Below are 19,781 nucleotides of genomic sequence, written 5' to 3'. Positions count from 1 at the left end.
ACGTCTGTTCCCGGACCGACGCAGACGTCGACACACATGTGAGAACAATCAGCCTGCTGTCCTCGGAGAATACCTGCTACAGGTAAGTATCTTTGCTTTTTTCCATAAACATATATGCTGTTAACTAATTGTCACCTAATGACTGGTTTATATCCAATCCATATCAGATTTTTAGGAGAGGTGAGGCGGGTCAAGAGGAATTGTTTATGGGCATTTTTTCCCCATTCATATAAGCATTCTGGAAAATAGATATTAGTTCTGTGTAGATCTTCTGGTTTTAAATAAGGATTATTGAAGGTTACTTAGTGGAGGATGAGGGACTTACAATGCTTTTAAGTTGCTAAGGGGAATGGGGAAGAGAGGAGGTTAGGAACTACCGACATAGTGCCACACAAACTTTGGATGTTATAGAGCATGGGAGAAGCAAATTTTTTGTCATGCAGAAGGCTATTTGGATCATCTGTGTAGCTCTATTGAGATACCATCTTTTGGAGAACCTAACAAAGAGGCAGCTTATATGCTAATATATATACTGTTCTGGACATTTTCTTAGTAATAATTTGTTGTTTTAATTCACAGAATCTGTGAAAGAAGATGACAGAAACTCACTTTATTTCATCATCTTTTCCTGCAAGAAACATCTTAGACTCTCCCAGTGCTTATGTTAATTGTCCTGGCTACAAAGACTCTTGTTCCACATCCTTATCAGGAGACAGTGGATACAATGAATCACTACAGGCCACCATCTGTGATCATACTGACACAAGTTATGACGTACTGGATCCAAGAAGTCTAACACTTCTGCATGAAGATTCTGAAAATGTGGATCCTACTTTACCATTTTCTGCATTTTCTCCCATTGAAATTGAGAAGTATCCATTACTAGTTAACAGAAAAGAAGTAAATGGAATATTGACAGATTTGTATGAAACGCCTAAGGTACCCAAAAAAGTTCTACTAAGGAAGCGATTACTTATATCTAAAACTCCTAGTGGAAATGTGGAGTGTTTAGATACACCCAGCAGCTTCATAGGTAACCATGAAAAGGGTATATGTTTACAACAAATTTCTTTTGAGGCAGATGTTACAAATAGGTCTTTGCATTCTCCAGGAAATGTTGATTATAAACCAATAGGTTCTAGTACTTTGAAAACAGAAGAGTCTGTTGCTCCTGGTCAGAAACGGAGGCTTGCCTTTTCCCAGCAAAGAACTTCAACACTAGAGGATCCAAAATGTGAAAACAACTTGATGACAGAAATTGAATATCTGTCTCCAGTCCAATACAGCAAGTATAGTGAGAATGTTGATGGCAGCCTTATGAACTTTGATGAAAACACCTGCCCCAAGTTACTTAATACCCCTGTTTCTTGTAAATTTAATTTAGAAAAAAGTGAAGATGAATTTCTTACTCCAATCAGCAACCTTGCAGCAAATTTAAACTTTCAATTATCAAATATAGTCACTCCTCTTGCTGTAGAAGTGTGTGACCTGGATTTTTCAGGAACTGAAGATAGTGCTTTCCATTCACTGGACAAATCACAAGATACTTCAGCAGACCATGAAAGTTCTTTCCAAGAACTCTTTCAAAAACAGAGAGAGACTCCAAAAGCTTTATTAATAAGAAGCAGGCCAAGAAAGGTGGAACGAAGCAGAAGGTTATCCACTCTGCGGGAAAGAGGTTCACAGTCAGAAGCAGAAGAAGAGCAAAATGAAATTGAACTAATCACTTCAGAGTATAAATTAAAAGTATTAAGGAGCTCTGTCACTGAAGACCATGAACATGATGTTAATGAGGAAGATAGTGAAAACTCTGTTCTAAAGCTTGAAGATTTATCAGGGACACCTGCTTTGCAAATAGTTCATGAGATGATAGTAAGAAGCAAAAGAAAAAGACCAGAGCAAACTACAGTACAGATACTTTTGGGACATGCTGAAGGAGCAGAAACTTCTGAAATGGAAGATATACTTTCAAGACTTATTGGCAAGAAAATGGGTATAGAAAAAATAGATATATTAGCAGAACTAAAATGCAGGAATTTAAAGCATGTACTTGCTATAGTCCTCGATGCCTCTACAGTGGAAAGTATATGTAGGTAAGAAACAGATACATCACTTTGAAAATCCATCTAGAGTAAAATAGTGTGCTTGCTACATTAATCTATTTAGATAACAAAGTAGTTGTGATACCTGAGTGTACTAATATAATGTAGTAGATGAGAATAGATAAGGAACAATTTATGTATTCAGCTCTCCCAGTTTGGGTAAATGACCCTACAAATTTCACTATTTAATTCAAAACTTGAGGAACCCTCATCCCTCAGTGTTTCTTATCTTTAGCTCTTCTTCACACCATGGCTCTTCATATCTGTTCCAAGCATGTTAAAATTCTGCTAAAGTACTGGCTTCCTAATTCACTAGTAGACTACTGGGCTTATTTTCAAAACAGAAAACCATCTAAAAAGTGGCATAAAGCAGCATTTGGACGTTTTTCTCTCAAAAACGTCCAAATCAGTATTTTCGAAACCTATTTTTAGACATTTTTCTTTGAAGTCAGAAGTGCGTCCAGATCGCAAGGGGTCGTATCGGGGGCATGTTCAGGGTGGGACTTGGGTGTTCCTGAGACTTCGTTTTTCAGCCATAATGGAAGAAAACAAAAACGTCCAGGACTAAAACTAAGATGTTTTGAGCTAGAATTGTTTTTATTACAAATAAGGCACAAAAAGGTGCCCTAAATAACCAGATGACCACTGGAGGGAATCAGGGATGACCCCCCTCCCACCCTCCAAAAATGTGATGAAAAACATTACTTACCAACCTCTATGCCAGCCTCAGATATTATACTCGGGTCCTTTAGAACAGCATGCAGGTCCCTGGATTAGTCTAGTGTTGGGTGCAGTGCACTGCAGACAGGTGGATCTAGGCTCCTACCTCCCCCTACCTGCTATATTTGTGGAGGAAACTGAGCCCTCCAAAACTCACCAGAAACCCACTGTACCCACATATAGGTGCTCCCTTCACCTGTAAGGGCTTTGGTAGTGGTGTACAGTTGAGGGTAGTAGGTTTTGGGGGGTTCAGCACAGAAGATAAGGGAGGAATTGTGAGATGTGTATCTGGGAGCATTTTATGAAGTCCACTACAGTGCCCTATTGCTGTCCTGGGATGTCAGGGGGCCAGTTTACTAAAAATGCTGGTAGCTCCTACATCCCAATTGCTTCATTTTGTGCGTTTTGCACTTGGACGTTTTTTTCCCCCCGAAAATGGACCAAAAAAACAAAACGTCCAAATCACAAAACGTTCAAAACAGTATTTTTGAAAACAAAAGATAGACATTTTTCTTTTTTGAAAATGACCTTCTTTCTTATTCAGATTTTGGACGTTTTTTTGAAAACGTCCAAAGTCTGACTTACACGTCATATCGAAAATGCCCCTCCACAGCAGATATCCAACTCATTAAAAAAAAAAAAAAAAAAAGCATTTTGCAGCATCAGCTCAACCGTTCTGCATAAATGAATTGTTATCCCTTCTTATCAGCAGTTGAGGTAGAAAAAAAGACTGAATTCTACCAGTGCCCCCTGAAAGATGACAGTATTTTTCTCTACCTTCAGCAGGCTGTAGGTTGCTGTTCGGTTCCCCAGAGTCCCTGGCTAAGTTCTCCACTTTGCTGGTCACAACCTCGCAGCAAGATACAGCCTAAGGGCCACTCCTATGCTTAACAGATTTGTTCTGTGCCTAGTCAAGCGCAGAGTTTGGCTCTGCAGCCCCCAGTTTGCACAATAGTGCTATGGATTGCAACTGTGGGCTCGGTCCATCCCCACCCCCACCTTGCCTGCAGCCCAGTGGGGCAGACTTCTCTCAGGCTCCTCTGCAACACCAGGTTCCTTTTTCTTGTTTGTGTGGGGCCTGTTGGTTCTTCCCTTTGTAGAGAATAGAATATGTATTCTGTGAGGGATTTCCCCAATTAGCACCGGTTGGAAATGTCGGCGGGCAGGCATTGTGGATCCTGAAAGAGCCGACAGCTTAGTATAGCTGTTGGTTCAATGTGTACAAATTGTGATGGGCCGTTTCGGAATTGGCCCAGGGGAGGAGTTGCAGTTGGATCCAGCTCTGCTTCTTCCTCTCCTGAAGCTTTGGGACACGAGGTCATGATGTCTCTAGTGGGAACAGCAACCATTTTTTCTTCACAGGTTTCTTCTGCATCTGTTTTGCTGCAGCACAAACCTGTTCCTGTTACCTTTGAGTTGGGGGGTGGGTACTGCTGGGAGGGGTCTGATGGGGCCCTGGGTACGTTTTGGCTCCAGAGCTTGACTCACATGGTCAAGCAGGCCCTGGTAGCAGATGGTGGGAGGCCACTCCAGGAGCCAAACAGTGCAGGGTGGAAGGCATGCTTTTGTAGATACCGGTGCCTTTGGGGGCAGATATGTTTGTGTGTTGGGGGGGAGGGTTGGAGTTCCTCTCGGGCTCCCTTTTCCCACTGGATTCTGATGCAGAGGGTCCCCCGGAGCCAGAGGAGAAACGGTCACACGTTATCCGGCTCTTTCAGAGAGAGGAGTTGTCTCATCTTATTGATGAAGTTAATACTTCTCTAGCCATGGTGCGGTAGAGGCATCCACGTTGTACGGACTGTGCTGTGGTGGTTGTAGCAGCTCCCAGAGTCACCTGAGATGGCTCGCTTGAGTCTGGTGTTGACTTCTTGGCGGACGTTCTTTATGATCTGGTCCACCTCGCTTCCTGTTTGGTGGCCACTTCGATGTGGAGCGCCGGGGCTGTGGCTCCACTGAGAGGAAGATGGTTTATGATTTATTGGTATTTATTGCTATACCTCACAATACTGACAAACAGAACAAGGTGGTGTACAATTCAAGTACTAAACAAGCAGAATCTAAAATTTGATAGAATAGAGAAAACCATTCACCTAATGCATTTAAACAAGATTGCATTGAGAAAGACTTAAATAAAACTAAAAAACAGATATCAGCATCAGGTCACATCAGAGGGAACGCTAAAAACTGGAGGAAATAGCCAGGGATTTACAAGAGATTTAAACTCAGAGAGCTTGCTTCAAATAGACAGTTGGGGCACTGTTCCAAACGGATGAGCTAAAAAGAAAAACGTGTGGTGCGACCACCAAGAAATTGTTGAGCCAGTTAGCCTTTAGAAGGTGCTTGCTCTTTGGTGAGGACCACAAAGTTGGTAAAGGAAAAGAGGGGAAGCACTCCTCTCAAAATCCTTACTCTTTGTCAGAAGAGGACATAGTGGGACCTCAATCTGGAGCTCAGGGGACGGTCCAAGGCTCCATTTTGAGCCATTTCATTGAGCCCTTATTAAGGACCACATCCTTAAAGCAATGTTTTTGGTGACTATTACTTCGACTTGGAGGGTCTTGGCTCTCCAGGCTCTTTAGTGTCGGTGCTTTTGCTCTGGTGGACAATGGTATTCTTCTGTCGCCTTTCCCAGTACAGGTATTTCAGGCCCCTGTGTTAGGTCCTACCTTGTAAATAGAATTGAAATCATCAGACGCTTTTGGAATTCTGAATAATCGAGGCCTTTTTCTCTTCTCAGTGGGGTGCCATGTTTAATATCTTTATGGTGCCTCTGGTGTCCCTGATTCAATCACTGGAGCTAACTCCATATGTTTATGCGGATGATATCCATACATTGGCTTTCTTTACTGTTTGGAATATGAGCTCATCGAGGTTACTGAACTCCCATTTTTCGTGGTTCTTACGTTTGCTTCATATCAATAAGTTGTAGCTCAAGGTGGATAAGACAAAGGCATTATTCTCTAGATCTAGGCGACCTGTTGATAGCTTATCCATGCTGATCTAGATCTAAGTGCTGTTTTTTTTTGGTGGGGGGGGGGGTTGAATCTGTTTGGAATATGAGCTCATTGGGGTTACTGAACTCCCATTTTTCGCAGACCACATTGGTTTCATATCAATAAATTGCAGCTCAATATGGATAAGACAAAGGCATTTTTCTCTAGATCTAGGCAACCTGTTGATAGCTCATTCCTGCTGATTTGTGGGGCTGTAATCTCAGAGCTGATCTGGATCTAATTGTTGGAGGGGTGGATTTGAATCTGTCATTTCATTCTCATATTTCAGCAGTAATGAGTAAGTGTCTCTTATCAGTTGAGACAGATTTGCACTGTGCAACATCTCTTTACTAAGGGGCCGCTTCAGATTATAATTCATGCCCTGGATTATTCCCATTTAGATTACTGTAATTCTTTTCCGGTATAAATCAAATGGATATTAAAAAGGCTTCAGCTGATAAAGAAAACCGTGGTGAAGCTCTTGTAAATTTGATCATGTGTCTCCATTACTGAAATCTGAACAATGGTTACCAGTGAAGTTCTGTATTCCTTTGCATAAGTACATAAATATTGCCACACTGGGACAGACCGAAGGTCCATCTAGCCCAGCATCGCGTCTCCAACAGTGGCCAATCCAGGTCACAAGTAGCTGGCAAGATCCCAAAAAAGTACAATATATTTTATGCTGCTTATTCTAGAAATAAGCAATGGATTTCCCCAAGTTCATTTTAATAATGGTCTGTGGACTTTTCCTTTAGGAAGCCATCCAAACCTTGTTTTAAAACCCGCTAAGCTGTTTTTACTATATTCTCTGGCAACAAATTCCAGAGTTTAATTATATGTTAAGTGAAGAAAAATCTTCTCTGATTCGTTGTTTTAAATTTGCTAGTAGCTTCATTGCATGCCCTCTAGTCTTCGTATTTTTGCAAAGAGTAAATAAGTGATTCGTCTTACCTGTTCCACTCCACTAATTATTTTATAGATCTCTATCATATCTCCCCTCAGCCTTCTTTTCTCCAAGCTGAAAAGCCCTAGCCACTTTAGCCTTTCCTCATAGGGAAGTCGTCCCATCCCCTTTATCTTTTTTGCCCCCCTTCTCTGTACCTTTTTTAATTCTACTATATCTTTTTTTTTTTTTAAGATGTGGTGACCAGAATTGAACACAATAGTCGAGGTGCGGTCAGACCATTGAGTAACACAAAGGCATTGCAATGTCCTTATTTTTCTTTTCCATTCCTTTTCTAATAATAGCTAATATTCTATTTGCTTTCTTAGCCACTGCCACACACTAAACAGAGGGTTTCAACGTATCATCCACGACGACGCCTAGATCCCTTTCCCGGTCGGTGACTCCTAATATGGAACCTTGCATTACGTAGCTATAACTCAGATTCCTCTTTTTCACGTGCATCACTTTGCACTTGCTCATATTAAACGTCATCTGCCATTTAGATGCCCAGTCTCGTAAGGTCCTCTTGTAATTTTTCACAATCTTCTTGTGATTTAACAATTTGGAATAACTTTGTGTCATCAGCAAATTTAATTACCTCGCTAGTTACTACCACCTCTAGATCATTTATAAATATGTTAAAAAAGCAGCGGTCCCAGAACAGACACATGTGGAACCCCACTATCTACCCTTCTCCATTGAGAATACTACCCATTTAACTCCACTCTTTGTTTTTCTATCTTTTAACCAGTTTTTAATTCACAGTAGGACACTACCTTCTATCCCATGACTCTCCAATTTCCTCTGGAGACTTTCATGAGCATAGGTGCTCGGTGGCCCAACTGTTTGGGGAGGCTAAAGGGGGCGGGGTTAGGGGTGGGGCCAGGGTGGAGCTTAAATTCATAATTGTCTGATAACACACAGAAAAAATAAATAAAAAGTCACAATATCTTGTATTAAATTTAGATATACGAAATGTATCATATGTCAAAGAATAAAGTGGTTGCTAAAAGCATATTCTAACCACAATCGCTCAACTGCAAAACACTATGCACAACTTTGTCCAAAAACACACTCAGAACCTTACTGTACCATAAATATTACACTGGGCAGACCTAATACACCAATATACCACCCACACGGAAAATGCAGACCGTCAACAATATGAAACAAGGGATCATATCATCACAATTCTCATGTAGAGCCACAAAACACCCTAATTCATGTTTAATGTGGGATAAAATGCCATAAATAAGTAAATAAATATAAACTTTTAATGTTGAGCACATGATTCTCAAAGTGGACATATTCCAAACACTATAATGAAAATAAAATGATCTTTTTTACCTTTGTTGTCTGGTGGCTTTTTCTGATCATGCTGGCCCAGTATCCATTCTGCTGCTATCTGTCCTCAGTGCAGGTCAGGAAGTCATCCTCCTTAAATATCTCTCTGGCAACCCAGGACACCTCCAGCCAACCCCCCCCCCCCCCTGCTTTCCCAGCAGTAAGGTAAACAAACCATAAACCAATTTCTACAACTGCTAGAGGGCTTTCACTGCAGCTCCTGCTGTGAGGATGGAGGCAAATCAACAATTTAATCCCTTCAGAGCAGCTGGACTCCACAGCTGATCCATTCTGCTGCAGCAGGGAGGAGGCTTAGCCTCTCCAAGCCTCTTATACCGGGCGCCTATGTTCATGAGGTACTTTTGTCAAATGCCTTTTGAAAATCCAGATACACAATATCAACTGGCTCACCTTTATCCATGTTTTTCACCCCTTCAAAGAAATGTAGATTGGTAAGGCAAGATTTCCCTTCACTAAATCAATGTTGGCTTTGTCTCATTAATCCATGCTTTTTGACTGTGTTCTGTAATTTTGTTCTTTATAATAGTCTCTACCATTTTGCCCGGCACTGACATCAGGCTCACCAGTCTGTAATTTCCTGGATCTCCTCAGGAACCTTTTTAAAAAAATCTGCATTACATTGGCCACCCCTCCAATCTTCCGGTAACATGCTTGATTTTAAAGCTAAATTGCATATTACTAATAATTCATTTTTCAATTCTCTCAGTACTCTGGAGTGAATACCATCTGATGCAGGAGATTTGCTACTCTTCAGTTTGTCAAATTACGCCATTACATCCTCCGGGCTTATAGAGATTTCATTCAGTTTCTCTGACTTCTCAGCTTCGAATACCATTTCTGGCACCGGTATCTCTCCCAAATCTTCCTCGGGGAGGACTGAAGCAAAGAATTCATTGTATCTCTCCGCTATGGCTTTGTCTTCCCCGAGTGCCCCTTTTACTCCTCAGTCATCTAGTGGTCCAACCAATTCTTTTGCCGGCTTCTTGATTTTAATATACCTAAAAAAATTTACTGTTTTTTGCTTCCAATGCAGTCTTTTTTAAAAAGTCCCTCTTTGCCTTCCTTATCAGCGCTTTGCATCTGACGACATTCCTTATGCTGTTTCTTATTATTTTCTGTCTGATCCTGCTTCCATTTTCTGAATGATTTTCTTTTAGCTCTAATAGCTTCCTTCACCTCACTTTTTAACCATGCTGGCTGTCGTTTGGCCATCCTTCCTCCTTTTTTAATGCACAGAATATATTTGGACTGGGCTTTCAGGATGATATTTTTGAACAGCTTCCATACCTGATGTAAAGTTTTGACATTTACAGATGCTCCTCTGTTGTTGTTTTTTTTTTTCACCGTTCTTCTCATTTTATCATAGTCTCCTTTCTGAAAGTTAAATGCTAACATATTGGATTTCCTGTTTGTACTTACTCCAAAGCCGATATCAGATCTGATTATATTATGATCACAGTTATCAAGCGGCCCTAGCACAATTACCTCCTGCACTAGATCATGCGCTCCACTAAGGACTAGGTCTAGAATTTTTGCTTCTGTTGTTGGCTTCTGTACCAGCTGCTCCATGAAGTAGTCCTTGATTTCGTCAAGGAATTTTACCTACCTAGTATGCCCTGATGTTACATTTACCCAGTCAATATTGGGGTAATTGAAATCACTACAATTATCCGGTAGAATAGAATATCAATAATAAATGGACAATTCTACCTCTTACACAATAAGTTTGAGGGCACTCTGACAGGCGCACCATAAAAAAGTGGAGAAAAAAAGACTTCAGAACAATCGGTTCCACCTCGTTTTTAAAGGACATACCTTAGATATAATGAGGGAACCGTTTACAATCATATGTCTTCACAAAAAAAAACTCCACTTAAACTTTCAAAGGAGCACTGTCATGTGCCACCACAAACCTTGTAGGAGACTCAATTCACTTATCCAAGCTTGGAAAATGTACTTAGCTCAATATGCTGATGTCCTCGCCATTCAATCCAGATCCCAATGCTGTATATTCTCAAAATTCCTCAAATCCAGACAGGGAAGCCCTGTTTCACTATTTCCTAGCTGCTTCAGGGGAATATTTTCTTTCTTTCTGCTCCAAGCATTTTTAATTTCCGTCCGTCTCCAAGACACCCTGGAACAGAAAATGGCTGTTTTTCTTCACTTTTTTATGGTGTGCCTGTCAGAGTGCCCTCAAACTTATTGTGTAAGAGGTAGAATTGTCCATTTATTATTGGTAATTGAAATCACCCATTAAATGTGTTGCCCAGTTTGTTAGCCTCCCTAATTTCTTATAATGTTTGTACATCTGTCCAACCTGGCCAGGCGGACGGTAGTACACTCCTATCACTATCCTCCCCTTTACATATGGAATTTCAATCCATAGGGATTCCAAGATGTGTTTTGCCTCCTGCAGAATTTTCAGTCTGTTTGATTCAAGGCCCTGCTTAACATACAATGCTACCCCTCCACCAATTCGATCCACCCTATCACTATGATATAATTTGTACCCTGGTATGACATTGTCCCACTGGTTATCCTCCGACCACCAGGTCTCAGAGATGCCTATGGGCTCTCTTTTTTCATTTAGTGCAGTATATTCTAACTTATCCCATCTTATTTCTTAGGCTTCTGGCATTTGCATATAGACATTTCAAACTGTTGTTGCTATATACAAACTTGCTCAGTAGTTGACAGTGTTTGGAACATTTTGTCTGATTTTTATTTAAGGACACCTGATCTACTATGGTCTCTTTTGCAACCTTGCTATTGGAATACCCTATCTTCCCTTTCCTTGTCATCAAGCAGATGAAGCCATTACGTATGGGTTGTGTCATCAACCAGCAGGGGGAGATAGAGAGCACTCAACTTTTCTCAGTGCCTCATGGCCAGCTAGTTCCACTTCCTCTTCAGTATTCTCTATCTCCCCAAGCAGGGTGGCTACAACTTCTTCGAGCTCCATCAAAAATCTGCCTGGGGGTGGCTCCTGGCTTGCCTGTTGTTGTTAGCCGGGGTGTTAGAGGCTATAGCAGCTTCACTTTGAAGGCACATAGGTCAGCCCTTTCCCTGCCTTACCCATGCCCCCGTGAATGTGGACATATTAGCTTGCTTTTCCCTGTCCTTTCCCACTCAGTGGATGCAGGCACATTGGTTCGCCTTTCCCTGCCTTTCCCACTTATCTGAGCCTCCGGAGTGTTTTTATTTATCTCTTTTGCCTCTGCTTTCCTCACAGCGTAAAAATAAATAAATAAATAATTACACTCGCGCTGCGCTTTAGTGCAGCGATCTTGGAAAAGATGTTTTTTTTCTTGAGATTCTTCTGCAGGACCGGAGCTGTGATACTCGGTCTAGTGAGGTAAGAGTGTTTTCTGACTCCTCCGGGGTGGGCCCGCGATCGGGACGTTTTTGGCGCGAACTGCCATTTTTTAATTTTACCGCCATTTTTGGCGATTGCTGCGGAGACTGTAAAGTGCTGTTCTAAATGTGGCAAGCACAACTCAGCAGCAGGGCTCTGTAATTCGTGCTGTACAGACGGTAGAGCCGGCCCGAGCATGGCGAGTGGCGATCTTTCCCGCTCTGAGCTGGCAGTGGACGCTATTTTGGATTTTCCACATGGTGCGGCCTCCGTTGCGACGGAGAACCCTGAATTCGGGGGGGGGGGGGGGGAGGTCCTCTGAGTGAGGCTAATAATAGAGCTGATAGCCCTGGGCAGGATCCGGGCGGTCAGGGAGCGGTTTTCTCCCCTGATTTTGTTTTAATGCTGCATAGGGCATACATGCTTAAGAGCTCTTCCACAGGGATCTTCGGACCCTCTGCTTGCCCCCCCGGTGGTTCCTGGCCTTTTGGAGTTGGCTTTGCCTGTTTCTTATCTTCCTGATAAACGCAGAAGGGCTAATTCCCCTTCTGAGTGTGGCGCACCCCCCTTTTCCTCCCCGTGGTCGGGCTATGAGGATTCTGAGGGGTCTGGCAGAACTTCTTGGGCTGAGGAGCCAGAGTCGGGAGCAGAATTGCCACAGGAGCTGCTTGATCCGTCTGCGGTGAGGATTTTCCACCGCGAGGAGCTGCCAGCGCTTATTTCAGATGCCTTACAAGCCCTCTCGATTGAAGATCCTGGGAGTGGCACAGCCTCCTCGGTTAATCCAAGGATGGCTAGTACCAGAAAGCCTGCTTGAGCCTTTCCTTTGCATGACTCCATCCAAGAGCTTATTTCGGCTCAATGGGCTGACCCCGAGGGACCTTTGAAGGTTGCCAGGGCTATGGGGCAATTATACCCTCTGAGTGAGGAACATTTGGCTCGCTTTGCAATGCCTAAAGTGGATGCCCTGGTCACGGCTGTGACAAAGAGAACTACCCTCCCTGTTGAAGGAGGTGTTGCCCTGAAGGCTATTCAAGACCGCAGGCTTGATTCAGCTCTGAAGTGGTCCTTTGATTTGGCAGGTCTCATTGTTCGGGCGTCTGCATGCAGTTGTTATGCTGCTAGAGCCTGCCTGGCTTGGTTACAGCAGGCAGTGGAACAGCCTGGTGATGGAGCGGAGACCTTATCTGAAGTGGCTCCACGGATGGAGTCGGCCTTGTCCTTTTTGGCTGACGCCCTTTATGATATGGTCAGAGCTTCGGCTAAGCAAATGGCTGTAGCAGTGGTGGCTCGCCGCACTCTTTGGCTACGACATTGGGCGGCAGACATGGCCTCTAAGCAAAGGTTGTGAAGTTGCCTCTTCAAGGCCTTCTCCTGTTCGGTGAGGAGCTGGAAAACATTATTAAAGGCCTGGGGAATTCCAAACCTCAGCGCTTGCCCGAAGATAGGCCGAAGCCTTCCTCTAAGGGTCAGGCGGTCCGCTCCTCTTACAGACCTCGCTTCCGTGAAGCTAGAAGGTACCGCCCGGGGCGTGCTGCTGGGTTCACTTTGCGTGCCCGCTTTCAGCAGAGAGACTCCTTTCACTCGGACAAACATTCCGCAGCTGCTGGTTCAAGGCCTGGAGTTCAGGGGCGACCCTCTCAATGATGGTGCGCCGGCCCCCTCCTCGTTTCCTGTCATCGGAGGAAGACTTTCCCTCTTTTTTGAGGAGTGGGCCAAAATCTCCGCAGATCAGTGGATACCGAATAGAATTTGATGCCCCGGTGAGAGACATGTTTGTGGAGTCCCGATGCGGTTCTGCTGCCAAACGGGCGCCGGTAGAGGAGACTCTGCACAGTATGTGCCAGATAGGGGCTGTGACCCCGGTGCCTCCCGCCGAACAAGGTCTAGGCCGCTACTCCATTTACTTTGTGGTGCCACGAAAAGGCGGGTCTTTTCGCCCGATCCTGGACTTAAAAGAGCTAAACAAGTCCTTAAGAGTGCGGCATTTTCACATGGAAACCCTGCGCTCCGTCATTGCGGCAGTACAGCCAGGAGAGTTTCTCACATCTCTGGACCTGAAAGAAGCTTACTTGCACATACCAATTTGGCCCCCGCACCAGAAGTTTTTGCGGTGTTGGGAAAACATTTCCAGTTTCGGGCCTTGCCTTTTGGCCTCGCCACAGCTCCCCGAACCTTCTCCAAGGTAATGGTGGTAGTAGCTGCCTTTCTCAGGCGAGAGGGTATCCGGGTTCACCCATACCTAGACGACTGGCTCATCAGAGCAGACTCAGAAAAAGAGAGTCATCTAGCTACAGCCAGAGTGGTTTCAGTCCTTCAATCTCTGGGCTGGGTCGTCAATATGGCCAAAAGTTACCTGACCCCCTCGCAATCTCTAGAATATTTGGGGGCCAGGTTCGACACAGCCTCGGGCTATGTGTTTCTTCCCAAGCAAAGGCGGTGCAAGCTTCAGAATCAGGTCCGTCTGCTCCTGAGGATGCCCCGCCCGCGAGCTTGGGACATTGTCCAGCTGTTGGGATCGATGACGGCCACCTTGGAAGTGGTGCCATGGGCGAGAGCGCACCTGAGATCTCTACAGTATTCTCTACTTCAACTATGGTCTCCAGTATCTCAGGATTATCAGTGCAGACTTTCTTGGCTCCCTGCGGCCCGCCTCAGTATAGAGTGGTGGCTCTCGGACAGCATGTTGCGGCGGGGAATGCCGCTGGCACTCCCCGATTGGTGCCTAGTGGTGACAGATGCCAGCCTGAAGGGCGTCTGTGGACGCCCGATGAGTCGGAGTGGTCTAACAACCACCTGGAGTTGAAAGCGGTGTTTCTGGCTATTCTGGCCTTTCAAGTGACCCTGGAAGGATTGGCTGTCCGAGTGATGTCGGACAACACGGAAGCAGTGGCCTACATAAATCGACAAGGCGGCACTCAGTGCTGAGATGCAGCTGCGGAGGCCGAACAAATTTGCCACTGGGCCGAGCTGCATCTACAGTCCCTGTCAGTAGCTCACATTGCAGGTCAGAGCAACGTGCAAGCCGACTATCTAAGCAGGCATCAGATCGATCCAGCGGAGTGGAAACTAGCAGACGATGTATTCCTGCAGATATGTGCCAAATGGGGCAAGCCAGTGATGGATCTTATGGCGACCAGTTCCAATGCCAAAGTCCCGTGCTTCTTCAGCAGACGGAGGGATCCTCGCTCTGCCGGGTTGGATGCCTTGGCTCAACTCTGACCCCTGGGCTTGCTGTATGTCTTCCCTCCGTGGCCCTTCATAGGGCGAGTGCTCCTGCGGATTCGGCTGCATCCAGGAGAAGTGGTGCTCATCGCCCCGGATTGGCCCAGGAGGCCTTGGTATGCCGACCTCCGACAGATGCTATTGGAGGATCCCTTTCAGTTACCTCTGGTTCCGCACCTGTTGTCACAGGGTCCGGTGGCCATGGAGGACACCTGCCGCTTTGGTCTTATGGCATGGCGATTGAGAGGGCACAATTGAGAGATAAAGGCTACTCAAATAAGGTAATTTCCACTCTCCTGCATGCCCGTAAGCGCTCCACTTCTGTGGCTTAAGCCAGGATTTGGCGCAAGTTTGAAGTCTGGTGTGTTTCAAGAGCGCTTTCTCCGTTGCGGGCTCCTGTCTCGCCGATTTCTGGACGTTTTGCAGGATGGTGTACACAAAGGCTTGGCCTATAATTCCCTGCGGGTGCAAGTGGCAGCATTGGCCTCCCTGCGTGGCAAGGTTGAAGGCGTGTCCTTAGCTGCTCATCCAGATGTGGCACGGTTTCTTAGAGGGGTGCTTCGGCTCCGTCCTCCCGTGCTGGCACTTTGTCCAGCTTGGAACCTGGGGTTAGTATTGAAGGCCCTTCAGGGGGCTCCCTTTGAACCGCTTCGGCGTGCTTCAGAGAAAGATTTGACCCTGAAGGCCGTATTTTTAGTGGCCATTACCTCGGCGAGACGGGTGTCAGAGCTCCAGGCGCTGTCCTGTAGAGACCCTTTTCTGCAATTCTCAGAGTCAGGGGTCACGGTTCGGACCGTGCCTTCCTTCATGCCTAAGGTGGTTTCAGCGTTTCACCTAAACAAGCCTGTTTTTCTTCCCTCCTTTGTTGAGGAGGAGTTTCCAGGTTCATTTGGGCAGTTGCACCTTTTGGATGTGCGCAGGACTCTGTTGCAGTATCTGTGAATTACAAATTCTTTCAGGACCTCTGATCATCTTTTTATGCTGTTTGCAGGTTCTCGCAGAGGGTCTTCAGCGTCTAAAGCCACTATTGCCTGTTGGCTCAAAGAAGCTATCTTTTCAGCATATCTGCTGTCTGGCCGGGCTCCGCCTGAAGCCTTTAAGGCACATTCCACAGGAGCGATTTCCTCTTCCTGGGCGGAAACTGGAGCACTATCTCTTCATGAGATTTGCAGTGCTGCAACATGGGCTTCTAAGCTCTCTTTCGCCCGACATTACAGGCTGGATGTTGCTGCCAGGAGGGATGTGCGTTTTGGAGCACAGGTGCTAGTGCATGGTGTGGCTTGTTCCCACCCTATTTAGGGATTGCTTTGTTACATCCCATACGTAATGGCTTCATCTGCTTGATGACAAGGAAGGGAAAATTAGGTTCTTACCATGATAATTTTCTTTCCTTTAGTCATAGCAGATGAAGCCATGAGCCCTCCCTGTATGATTGTCTGTCTGTATTGCAGTGATTCTGATTTTAGGTGCTGTTCTTGTTTCCAGAAGTTATATTCCTTCCTTGGGGAGTCGGAAAACAGTCTTCAGGATTCTTGTTACAGTTATAGGAGGATGAGTTCATTCCCTCCAGTTCATGCTTTCGGAGGATGAGTTTATTCCCTCCAGGAGGATGCAAGTATTCCCTCCGTTTATACAAAGTGGAGGACGAGTTTATTCCCACCAGGAGGATGAGTTCATTCCCTCCTTTTTGGAGTTTATGCCCTTGTTAAGGGGCCATCGTTCGCTTTGAGGAAAGTTCATGTTATTCCCATTGCGGTTCGCCATACTGCTTTGGAAGCTTCAAATACTGAAGAGGCAGTGGAGCTAGCTGGCCATGAGGCACTGAGAAAAGTTGAGTGCTCTCTATCTCCCCCTGCTGGTTGATGGACACAACCCATACGTAATGGCTTCATCTGCTATGACTAAAAGGAAGAAAATTATCATGGTAAGAACCTAATTTTCCCATTTTGGTGATATCTTTGAAAGATACCTTGTTCCGAACTATGCGTTTTTGAATGACTGTCGGCCTTCCCTCAGGTTCTGGTTTAAAAGTTGCTCTTTCTCCTTTTTAGGGTCTTGGTTCTGTTATTTGAAATCCGTCAGTCTGGTCTTCTTCCTTTGTTTTTTGCCGGTCACTTGGTCTCTTATACTTGTGCCCTCCGGTCATCTTACTAGAGCCAATTGATAGTGCCTTCCTTTCTCCAGATCCGCTTGCCAGCTCATTTCGACAGAAATCGGGAGATGGCCGGCGATCTGAACCCTGCAAAATTGGTATAATCGAAAGCTGATTTTGGCCGGCGCCAACTACTTTCCGTCGTGGAGCCGGCGAAACTTCAAGGGGGCGTGTCGGTAGGGTAGTGACGGCAGGACGGGGGCGAGACAGGGGCGTGCTTACGAGATGGCCGGCTTCGCCCAATAATGGGGAAAAAAAGCCAGGCTTCACGAGCATTTCGCCGGCTTTACTTGGCCCCTTTTTTTTTTCAGGACCAAGCTTGAAAAAGGTGCCCCAACTGACCAAATGACCACTGGAGGGAATCGAGGATGACCTCCCCTTACTCCCCCAGTGGTCACCAACCCCCTCCCACCCAAAAAAAAAATTTTTTTTGACAGCTTCTATGCCAGCCTGTAATGTCATGCCCAGCGCTCCCTGACAGCAGTATGCAAGTCCCTGGAGCAGTTTTATGTGGGTGCAGTGCACTTCAGGTAGGTGGGCCCAGGCCCATCCCCCCCCCCCCCCCACCTGTTACACTTGTGGTGGTAAATGGGAGCCCTCCGTGCCCCCCTTCACCCATAAGGGCTATGGTAATGGTGTAGAGTTGTGGGGAGTGGGTTTTGGGGGGGCTCAGCACACAAGGTAAGGGAGCTATGTACCTGGGAGCTATTGTTATTTTTTTTGTTTAATTTTTAGAAGTGCCCCCTAGGGTGCCCGGTTGGTGTCCTGGTATGTGAGGGGGGCCAGTGCACTACAAATGCTGGCTCCTCCCATGACCAAATGCCTTGCATTTCGCCGGGTTTGAGATGGCTGGGCCCGGTTTCCATTATGGCTGACAGACGAAGCTGGCCATCTCCTCTACACCCGGCGATCGATTTAGCTGGCCCCAACCATATTTCGAAAATACGGTTGGCTCTGCCCCCTTGTGGCGCCGGCCCCGAAGATGGCCGGCCATCTATTTGGCCGGCGCCGTTCGATTATGCCCCTCTTGGTCTCACAATGGAGCTCAATGTTCAGTGTGGGGGGTCCTGAGCTTTGAAATCAACTGCTGACGTCTTTAAGGTTGGAAACCATGCTGTTTACCTTCGAGGCTGGTTAAAACGTATTTTTTCTGGAGCCCTTCACAAACAATTTTGAGTTGGGTGTCTGTTTCCCCTTAGACATCTGAGTTTTTTTCCCTTTTCTTTTTGGCTAGTGGAAATGGTGGTGTAAGTATGCCAAGGGCTGGGGCTTCAGTAACACAGAGGTTTCTGTCATATTGTCTTGTCTGATCTTTTGTTTTCTTTGAAGTTATGTTAGTCTCCTTTCCTGTTTTGTTTTATATTTGGTTGGCGTTCCTTTTCTTGATTGTTTTAATTGTGCACTTCATTTTTGTATTCTGCTTTTAATACTTGTCCTTAAGTGCCTTATGAAGTAAAATAGCCTTAATCTTTATCTGTCCTTTCCAACTTCTTGTAAGCTGTGCAAGTTGATTTATTTTATTTATTTATTTATTTATTTATTTAACACATTTATATCCCACATTTTCCCATTAGTTGTAGGCTCAATGTGGCTTACACAAGACCGTAGAGCAGGCTACGGTTCCTTAAAATACAATTAAACAATGTAATAGTAGAATATTAAGCATATATGAATCGAATAGAACAACACAGATAAAAGTAAATAAAGATGATATGGTCCATGGATTTTGTTGTATCAAAGAAGAGGTACATTAGGTTGGGTCATGAAGGTAAGCCCTCTTAAACAGGGTGGTCTTCAGCAGTTCCTGAAATTCAGATAGTTATGGGTTGATTTTAAGATTCTGGGTAGTGTGTTCCATAACTGTGTTCCTATGAAGGAAAAGCTGGATGCGTAGGTAGACTTGTATTCAGATAGTTCACAAATGTTGAAGCACATACCAGGAAATTTAGATGGAAAGCGATGGCCACAAATGCTCACAGTCTAAGCAATAAAGTTCATGACCTTCAAGCCCTGATGTTGGAGGCAGACTTAGACGTTGTTGCAATCCCATGAATGGGATGCAAACATGCCAGCGTCGCGGAGGGACTCGGGACACGCCCACCTGTTCCGTCGCCATCTTGGATTCCCCTGCAAACGATAAGATTTTGTGTCCTCAGCCCCACCATCACACCTCCAATGTCTATAGCCTCCCGAATTATGTGAGAATAAGGTTCCATCAGCAATAAAGGGCACCCTTGGCGAGTGCCCCTGCCCAATATAAAGCTATTTGTATATGTCCCATTTGTTTTAATGTGGTCCTCTGGGTGTGCACAGAGATAGGTCAACCAAGAAGTAAACAGTCCCCACCCCCACCTTTTGAAGCACGGCAAACATAAAGTCCTAACGAATGCGATTCAATACTTTTTCAGTATTCACTGCTATCAACATTGCTAGTATCCTTTCTCTGAACTAACCAAATTAAGTGCGGAACTCTTTTGATATTGCCCATAGTCTGCTGACCGGGAGTGAAGCAGTGTGGTCTGAATTAATTAAAGTGGGCATCTGTGGGGATAATCTGTTCACTAGGAGCTTGGCAAGTATTTTCAGATCCACATTTATAAGCGATATTGGTCTGTACAATCTGCAACAAGTAGGATCCCTACTGGGTTTACAAAGGATGGTGATACCCGCTATGTTTATTGCAGTTTGCAAACTCTTGACTTTTGTGCATAAAATTAAATACTTGGTTTAACAAAGTTACTAGGTGATAAATGTCTTATAAAAGGTATTAATAAACCCATCAAGGCCTGGGGATTTCCTTTGGGGTAGGTCTTTAATAATGGACAAGAGCTCTGTGCCTGTAATCGGGGCTTCTAATTTTCCCGAATTTCCTCTGATAAGGCTGGCAGCTGGACTCTGGAGATATTGAGCAATACTCTGA

The 19,781-nt window shown here is 45.0% G+C and overlaps 1 protein-coding gene across 1 annotated transcript in view; it reads left to right on the top strand.

Annotated features, from left to right (window-relative positions):
- Positions 1-19,781, top strand: part of FBXO43 (F-box protein 43) — a 128,603-nt gene that overhangs the window by 26,506 nt on the left and 82,316 nt on the right. The window contains exon 3 of the mRNA XM_030190192.1: positions 580-2,093. Coding sequence (XP_030046052.1) covers positions 595-2,093 — 1,499 coding nt within the window. The 5' untranslated portion in view covers positions 580-594. The remainder of the gene's footprint in view (positions 1-579; positions 2,094-19,781) is intronic.

The sequence above is a fragment of the Microcaecilia unicolor genome, chromosome 1, assembly GCF_901765095.1.
Source record: "Microcaecilia unicolor chromosome 1, aMicUni1.1, whole genome shotgun sequence".
Taxonomy (NCBI): Eukaryota; Metazoa; Chordata; class Amphibia; order Gymnophiona; family Siphonopidae; genus Microcaecilia; species Microcaecilia unicolor.
Note: the sequence above shows the minus strand (reverse complement) of the source record. Positions and strands in the feature narration are given on the sequence as shown.